The following is an 8,780-nucleotide window of genomic DNA, read 5'->3' on the forward strand; positions in this document are numbered from 1 at the left end:
TATTCATTTTAGCTATTCAATTTATTTCGTCGTCATTTTTGTTCAATTTTCAGTGTAATCGTTGGACCATGCAAATTTTTGGTCAAGTCTTTAACCAACGAAAAAAAACCTGCCTTGATTTTGGCATTACAAGTATTGTAACGTGCTAATTTTACACGCTACAAATACTTTGTAACAAACACTACTGTAAAATTGTGTATATGTATGTATGTATTTCAATACAAAGACTTGATACTTCAGCGCGTCTCATATTATCTGTAATTTTAGAAAAGTTATAGTTTTATATGGTATCGGAATCCGATATATAATATAGGATAAAAATTACTGACGGATAATTTTGTATGTCAAATCGGATATAAGTAATTGTACCTAATTTCTTATTGACAGTAGAATTGTATCCTACGCTACTAATAACATCAAAAGTAAAGCGTTTTCTTTATTGTTAGATTGTCTTTTCTAACAAAAAATTATTATTTGCAAAACTTTTGCAAAGAAGCACTTTCCTCCTGTTTTCTCTACTTTCCAAAAAAATACTGTTTCTGACTTGTAAAATTTAATCCTATATTTCCATCATCATGCCACCTCCACCCCTTTCAGACTCTGAGTGGGAGGGGGAAGAATCCATCGCGGGTGAGGACGGACAGGACAAATCGGGGCAAAACCCAGTCGGGGAATACTACGGGGGTCGAAACGACCGAAAGGAACGCCACGGGCGAGGACGAGCCGAGATGCCGAACGGTGACCTTTATCTTGGCTGCTACTTCCGTGGGAAGCGTCATGGCCTGGGCGTCTATCGCTACAAGAATGGGAACGGGGCACGATACGGTGGCGACTTTAATCTAGGCGTGAAAGCGGGCTGGGGAACAATGTACTTCCCAGATGGGTCGCAGTATACGGGAGGCTGGAGTCAGGATAGGATCCATGGTTGGGGAGTTTACGTGTACCCTAATGGGGATGAGGTGGGCAGAAGTTTTGTCAAATTGTGATTTTTTTAAGAATATTGCTAAATTTATGTCCAATGCCTTCTTCAGTACGAAGGTTGGTGGTACATGGGTCAAAAAAATGGACGCGGAATCTACCGAACAAAACGGACCGGGGAGAAATTTGTAGGAAATTGGGTGCTCGGCCTACGTCAAGGGAAAGGTGCAATAAATGGATATAAAATTCATATGAGTTTCATAAAAATTTGCAACTAAAATTTTTATGCGGTTATTTCAGGAATGATTGTCCGGAAGGAGCATCGCTTCATTGGCAACTGGTACAACGACTGTCCTCGTGGTCCTGGAGTCTACATCTTTACGGATCTTGGTGTCGAGCAGCACGGCCTTTACACGATGGTCAAGCTCAACTCTGAATCCATCCCGAAATACAAAGCGCTTGGATATCAGGTCATGACCATTCGGAAAGAGCCCCCACCCACGAATCCGCTCGAGTTGGAGACCGACACACGAGTTGCGCTCAAGGTAATCCCTAACTTAAGTAAATATCCGATGTACATAATTAATTTTATTGCAATGGGAGATAATATTAATATCTCGGTACGGTCGCAGAACGAAAACGCTAATGGGGAAGACGGGGCTGGAGAAGCGTCTGGCGATTCGGGAGAGATGACACCTGCTCCCACAAAAAAGAAACCGTTTTCCGTCATGGATAAAACTCCGGAGCAAGAGTTTGACGAAAAATTGGGCAATAGAATGTTTGCCTTGATCGAATCGGAATTAGCTACAGAAGTCAGCAATCAAATGCCTGTGACGCCGATGTGGCGTGTGATTCAAATCACTGGATTAATGACACCCTGGTTGGATGAGAACGTGCCTCCCCCACCGATTCCGGAATCACCGAAGCCATTGTTGGAAGGAGTGGATGAGTTTGACGTGAGTGTACTTAAATTAAATATTTGAAATTTCCGGTGGAGCGCAGGGGATAATTTGTATTTTACATTTTAGCTCGAAAAGGCCGCCCAGGAAGAGAAGACTTGCCTCGACAATGAAAATGAGGAGGCCTTATCGCTCCTCGCAGCACGTGAACATGTGCTGGGTGACCCCTACACGGGATCAGGAACATGTCAACTGAACCTGTCCAACATTGCATGGCCTGATGATTGTCCTCCAGCGCTGCGCTGTTCTCAGATGAGTTTCTCGAATTTAGACGATTTGAAGAATATTGTGCAATCCGTGCTTGACAAGCCGTTGGAACCGTTGGACTTTGAGAAGATCGTGGCACAGAATCTGTAAGTAAACAGCCATCTGTGGTTGCTGTGTCATAATTTTAAGACGACAAAAATTATAATACGCGACCCCACCAATTCTCTCCTGACTATTTTTCCCCTTTCAGCCACCTCTTCAAAGGCCAAGGAATGAACATTTCAGACCGTTGGAAGGAGTGCCTCGAGAACGAGACGGACTGTGCCAAAACGGACTTGAAGGGCGCACCCCTTCCCCCCGAAAAGCAGAAAGAGTCGTCCCTTCCGGGAGGCGCTGCGCCGCGCCCACAACAGACATCTGCCGCCGAACGGGAAGAGGCTGACCTGACCACACCTGGAGAGGAACTCTTGTCCACGGCGTACGATCCAGACGAGGAGGAGGAGGAGGAAGAAGAGGAATAAATTAAATCGCCTATCGTTAACTTAATGTCTTATCTTTACCTTAAAAAGTTTGTGCAAAAAATGTGCATCTGCTTAGAAATCTTCGTGCATGTAGTGTAACCTGATGATTTTCGGATTAAATTAGAGGAATGTAATGAAACGGAAAACAGTAATGAATATTTGGGCTGAATATCCGAGAAATTTAATTATTTTAACAACTAAATAACTATGTTTGATGATAAGATGGTTAAAAAATCTTACCCAACCATTTACAATTGTTGGAATAGCGTTCTTTTCCTTCCGCTTCCAACAAAGTAAAAGTAGCATTGTTGTGGAGGGGGCGTCCATGGTTGGATGGGAGTTTTCGTAGGAGGTTTGATAGAGCTGGAGGAATTTAATGGAATAAATATGTCCGAGTTTATCTGGAAGATAAGGTGGAATTTGATATTGAGGTGAAAATGTGTGCATGACCCTTAGCTTGAGTCAATAGCCTCACTCAACAATCAGCGCTCAATCAAAATAGCAGATAAAAAACTGTTGCAAAAAAAAGAGCAGCCAAATCAACCAAATTATTAATTGTCGTGTCGAATTTGGCAATTAGTTTGGTTTAGCTAGAGATTAATTATTTACGCTGAACGGTGTGGTGGTAAGTGAACGTATAAGTAAAATTTGGGGGGAAAGTGGGTAAACTGAATTTTAGATTTGCAAGAGAAATTGTTTTCTCTTTTTAAACCGAGAAAAAATTTCAAAATAATTGGATTAATTTGAGGAGGAAATATTCACAAAAAATTAGGTTCAAATTTTAAATTACATTAAAGTCATGATAGCATTTACTCAGAGTTTTTACAATATTTAGAACTTTAATTTGCAATTGGTGAATTTAGTGAATTCATTTTATGTTCAATTTTAGAGAGAGGTTTAATTATTATATTAAAATTTCTAGATATTCCCATAATATAGTAATTATATGTTTTATTTCATATTTTATAGATTCATCAATTCAAAAGATCCTTCAAACTTTGAACTCATCGACGTCTTTCATCATCATGGTCGTCATCTTAAGTTAACGCCATTTCAAAGGTAGACAGTATTTGTGTCCTATTTAACAAAATAAGTGCTGCCTTCTCAACAATGACTCTCGTGCTACTACCCGTTGGTCTTATCTGAAATCTTCAAAACCCCGGCCTTGACACTACTCCATCAAAATGGACACCACGACCGCCACTCCTCAAGTCCCTCTCTCCACTATCCTCGATGACCTGACCACTTCTTCCACTCACGCCCACATACATACCCAGCCAACAAGTGCCCCCTCCAACAACACCACCATCACAGCTCCTGTCCCCCTCCCCCCGTCCTCAATGTCCTTTGAGGACACAAACAAATCTTGGGATATGCTCCAATTTCACCGGAAGGCGCGCGACCATGAAAAGTACTGTGATGCTGTGCTTCATGTCCATGGGCGTCAATTTCTCTGTCATCGCCTCATCCTGGCCGCAAACTCGCCCTATTTCGATTCAATTTTCCAATCGAGAATAGCTACCGGTGCAAAATCCAAGAATTCACAGTACTACTCGAAAACCAATGCCAACCTGACACGCTCCGTGCTCATGGAGTCGCTAATAATCGGTTGCACGGAACCTGATGTGTTCGCCACGTTTATAAATTTTATGTACACTGGGGCAGTCTCGATCGACAAGGGAAATGTCGCCGAACTGCTTCGTCTCTCGAATAATTTCATGGTAGGGAAACTCAAAGAGTATTGTGCCTCGTATTTGGAGAGATTCATCGACGCTGAGAATTGCGTCCAGGTGAAGGAGGTCGGAGAAAAATATGGGATCCAAGCACTGGTCAAAGTGGCGACACAATTTGTACAAAATAATTTAGGGGAGGTGATCAATCACGAAATTATGATGGAGCTGTTACCAAAACAAGTTGAGGGGTTTGTGATGGATAAGGTACAAATCATTTAGTAAATATTTTGATAAAAATAATCAACGACACTAAATTGTAATCTCCACTTTTTGTAAATCAGGGTTTTCAAATTCAGCACGAAGTCGCCGTAAAGTTCATGTCGCGCTGGGTCTGTCACGATATTCCTGGCCGGGAGCGAGATTACAAACAAATGTTGACCAATATCGACTGGGGGACGATGGACCATGAAACTATTGTGACCTATATTGACCAAGAACCCCTCTACGGATCCTCGGAACGTTGTTTCTATTACATTTTGCAATCTCTGGGAGACAAAAATATTCGTGTGGAGAAGTACGAGGAAATCTTTCACGCCTTACAACAACGGTTTGGTCAGGTGGGTCAGAATAAATTAAGTTGGACCTGAATTCTGGCATAATTTAATTGTCTGTTTGTGTTAATACTAGGAGGCTGATCAACCACTCGGTTACGGCGACAATCTACTCCAAATGGCTTTCAACTCAGCGATGGAAGGACTCCAAGTTCCTACCGAATCAGCCACGTCATGGGCAGAAGATAAAGAAAAGAAATCAAATAATGAGAATATTGGCGATGCCGCTACTACAAAACCAAAGAGTATGTTGCCCTTGTCATCGTCGTCGTTCATCGTGTTGATGTCAGAAATTATTATATTTTTAACAATTACAGAACTCACTCTTGAACAGAGACGTCGACGAATTTTGCGCCGTGTGCACCGAAATCGTGTCACAAAACGGTGGGTTGTGATCCGACTAGATAGGCCGAAACCAAAACAGCTCGCGTACAATGAGATGATGGCAGATTCGTCGGGCGACGAGGAGTGTGACCCCGCCCAGACGCTGGCAGGGTATCAGTGCCACATGTGTCCCTACATGGCCAAGAAGATATCTAGACTGGAGAGGCATTTGGCTTGTATGCATGCGCACGATGTGACCTATCGCTGCTCAGAGTGTGGATACAGGTATAAACTTATTATCAATTTTCAATGATAGGTTTATACCAAGTTTTCTTAATGCATTGATGAGTTTGAAACTTGAAGGTTAAGTAAACAAATTCGTTATGTCCTAATTTAAATTGTAGGTGCAAATGGAATAGGGAATATTTTCTACATATGAAGTCCCACTTTGATGGTCCACCCTACAAATGCTCCCTCTGCGACTTCACAGCGAACAAGATTGGTTCTCTGATAAGCCACAGAATCAGCCACCTTGACCTTAAACCCTTCCATTGCACCGAGTGCGAGTTCAAGACGAGGTCAAAGGCTAATTTAGCCGTCCATTTGAAAACACACAATAATGAAAAACCGTACCGATGTGAGTTATCAAAAAGTAGATTATCTGTAAACAATAATTTTGATAACATTGGTGATGATGTGATTTCCAGGTGGAATTTGTGGCCGTAACTTCGCCTCTAAAAATTCGCTTGATCAGCATGCCGTAGGACATAACACTGATAAAACATACTCTTGCACACAGTGCCCTTTTTCAACAAAATATTTAAACCATTTTACAAATCATAAGAAGACGCATCATGTTCAGACGGGGAAAAAGGGGAAAGGTAAATTCAGCGTTTGCAATAATACAAAGTTATTATTACACTTGACTAATTTGTCTTTTTTCTTGTACAGAATTGTACAGATGTTCCGATTCCACGTGTAAGTACACAACCTCAAAGAAATCTCAGCTAGAGTCGCACATGCGTTCTCACGCCGGTGTCCGTCCACACGTCTGCTCAATTTGCGGGCGTCGTTTTCTGGAGAAATCCCACCTAGTTCGCCACGAGCGGATCCACTTTAATGAGCGGCCTTTTAAATGTGAAGAGTGCGACTATGCCTCAACAAGGAGGGATAAGTTAAAGGAACACAAGACACGACATCATGGGGTAAATGCAAGCGCAAAGTCACCCTACAAACCGAGGCCTCACAAGGGGAAAAGTGGTGGTGGAGGTGCGGCGAATGGGTCACAATCGTCAGGAGATAATTCTAATCCGGGCAGTACAGGGGGAGGAACAGGAGTTGTCTATGCAAAAAAATCGGGGGCGAGTAGTAGTGCTCATCAACAGGTAAGGATTTTTTTGTAATATCAATGACATGTGGAAATGAAGAAAGAAATTTTAGTTTGTTGTCAATTAACTGCACAGCTTTAAGAGCTTCTTGCGCCTTCTTCAAGTCTAATATATTACACCTATTTTTTTGGAAGGTGCAACAGCAATCAACTTCAGAGCAGAACTCGTCCAGTGTTGTCACGTCTGGGAATGAGTTAGAATTCATAATCCCGCATGGACCTCACTCCACGACTCCGGGTGGGGATGAGAATGGGGAGGCTTATGTACAATTAACAGGACAAAGTGGTGCAGGCTCATCCGGTGGGTTAGATCTGCAACATATGTCTAACACTGTCCAGTTGCGGCCGTATCAACAACAGGTGGTGAGTGTGAAGTTATTTGACATGTGATAAGAACAAACTTTGATATGGACAATTATTACTATTGTCCAAACTTCCTTTATTATGAAAAAATTCGAAATACAATATTTAATGAAAAATATGTATTTCAAGCTTAGCTTATTACATTTCAAACGTTTCCAAAATTCTTAAAAACCAATTTCATATTGAAAATCTTTGAAATCCATCTTTCCCGAAAAATGTGCAAACAAAATCTTCATATTCCTATATAAGCTAAACAAATATCCTTAATTTCTTCCCTTTTGTTTCCTCTCTGATTCAGGTGGTGTCTCTCCCCACCTCATCATCTTCATCTTACTCTACTTCCACATCCACACCCCACCTCATTTCCGGTCCTGCCCACACTTCAACCTCGTCCCCCGTCATATCCATCCCTTCAACTTCCTCCTCAACCACTGCAACGCTCCTTAACTCTGCATCTCTCATGGCTGCCATCCAACAGCAACAACAAAATCAAAACCAATTATTTAAAACTTCTCCATCCTCTTCAAAAATTGTGGCGAAGCCGGGTCAGAGAATAATTTTGGTGCAACAACAACAGGGTTCGAATAAAGGAGGAGGTACTGCTGGACAAGACAATAATTCAGCCAATATTGCCCAAACCTTGGCCTCGTTTCCTCACGGGGGTGCCATCTCGTCGCACGATCTGCAAAGGACATTAGGCATCAAGTTAGAGGATCTGCAGGCCGGTGGGCTAATCGGGATCGGGACAGGTGTTGGCGGAGCCATGACGGCGAGAGCGATCAAGTTGGAGGAGCTGACTGGCATGTCGACTCAGGTATGAATAATCTAAAATTATTAATAAAACTCCTATAAAATAACCTCGCCAATTTTGTGTATCACTATTACTTGCAGACTTTGACCACTTCCTCGGCCCGAGGAATTCCCGGCACGACGACAACCATGCTTTTAGATGCCGCCCAGTTACAACAATTGACACAACAATCGTCCTCCTCATCCCATTTCGAGCGTGGCATTCCAATCACCATTTCGTCTCTGCAACTCCCAAGTTCAGGGGGTCAACCCTCAATTTCCGTCGTCTCTTCTCAGCAGCAGCAACAACAACAACAAATCATTCCTCAACAAAATAATTCGTCCTCCTCGACACCCACCAGTTCTGGTGGGACTAGTGGTGGTCAAAATCAAGCTACTACCACTAACCAGCAAAATAATCCAAACAATGATTTTTCCGGACTTAACAATCTATTTTGTTAGTTAATTAAAGGAGAGAAATTTATTAATTAACGTACTTAATTAACTAATGCGACAGTTAATCATCTCATGACATTTGTTTTTGTTTGCAAAAATGTGCACATTTTACAGTTTGGATCTTCAATTATGTAAGAAGATCTTTGATTTTGATAGCTTTAATTTGAATACATAGAGTGGTTTCGTTTAGTTTGTGTAGTGACATAAAAGTAAAATTAATCTCATGTTTTTTTATTATAATTATTAGTTTTTTGATACGATTTGAATTATTTTAACTGGTGAGAAATATTAATAAGTAAGTTGGAGTTTTGTGGAAAAATTCGGTCCATTAATATAGATATTACGTTTTTGACATGAATTTACATATATGAATTTACTTTATAATACCGACAAAAATTGTGGCCTGACTTAATTTTGTAATGTTCCAAATGTCCAATTAAATGTGTAATTATTAAATAGTTATATAGTTAATTGTTCTTACATATTTAACTTGTGCAAAACTGCGACACAAATCATCCCTATTTTCACACTGAAATTAGTAAATAAAATGTATAGAGTATGTAAGCAAAAAC

At 41.2% G+C, this 8,780-nt stretch overlaps 3 protein-coding genes across 6 annotated transcripts; all 3 read left to right on the forward strand.

Moving 5' to 3' along the window:
* Positions 1-286: 286 nt before the first annotated feature.
* Positions 287-1,901, forward strand: LOC118436396 (radial spoke head 1 homolog). Its single transcript, XM_035854406.1, has 4 exons — positions 287-959; positions 1,032-1,143; positions 1,219-1,463; positions 1,551-1,901. Exons 1-4 carry the CDS (start codon positions 576-578, stop codon positions 1,899-1,901), a joined length of 1,092 nt encoding a protein of 363 aa, XP_035710299.1. The 5' UTR covers positions 287-575.
* On the forward strand, positions 1,860-2,837 carry LOC118436444. The gene is made up of 2 exons (XM_035854565.1): positions 1,860-2,230; positions 2,335-2,837. The coding sequence occupies exons 1-2, from the start codon at positions 2,130-2,132 to the stop codon at positions 2,603-2,605; spliced, it is 372 nt and encodes a 123-aa protein (XP_035710458.1). The 5' UTR covers positions 1,860-2,129; the 3' UTR covers positions 2,606-2,837.
* Positions 2,838-3,069: 232 nt separating this feature from the next.
* On the forward strand, positions 3,070-8,690 carry LOC110852999 (zinc finger protein 628). Of its 4 annotated transcripts, none has more exons than XM_022101199.2 (11): positions 3,070-3,230; positions 3,575-4,542; positions 4,620-4,895; positions 4,966-5,134; positions 5,207-5,498; positions 5,618-5,850; positions 5,921-6,094; positions 6,165-6,598; positions 6,736-6,963; positions 7,262-7,777; positions 7,855-8,690. In XM_022101199.2, exons 2-11 carry the CDS (start codon positions 3,790-3,792, stop codon positions 8,212-8,214), a joined length of 3,435 nt encoding a protein of 1,144 aa, XP_021956891.1. In that variant the 5' UTR covers positions 3,070-3,230; positions 3,575-3,789; the 3' UTR covers positions 8,215-8,690. The 4 variants fall into 4 exon arrangements, with proteins under 4 accessions (XP_021956891.1, XP_021956894.1, XP_021956893.1 ...); XM_022101202.2 differs by having other exon boundaries at positions 7,541-7,777; XM_022101201.2 differs by having other exon boundaries at positions 6,745-6,963.
* Positions 8,691-8,780: the final 90 nt, after the last annotated feature.

This window comes from Folsomia candida, unplaced genomic scaffold (genome assembly GCF_002217175.1).
Source record: "Folsomia candida strain VU population unplaced genomic scaffold, ASM221717v1 Fcan01_Sc008, whole genome shotgun sequence".
NCBI lineage: Eukaryota > Metazoa > Arthropoda > Collembola > Entomobryomorpha > Isotomidae > Folsomia > Folsomia candida.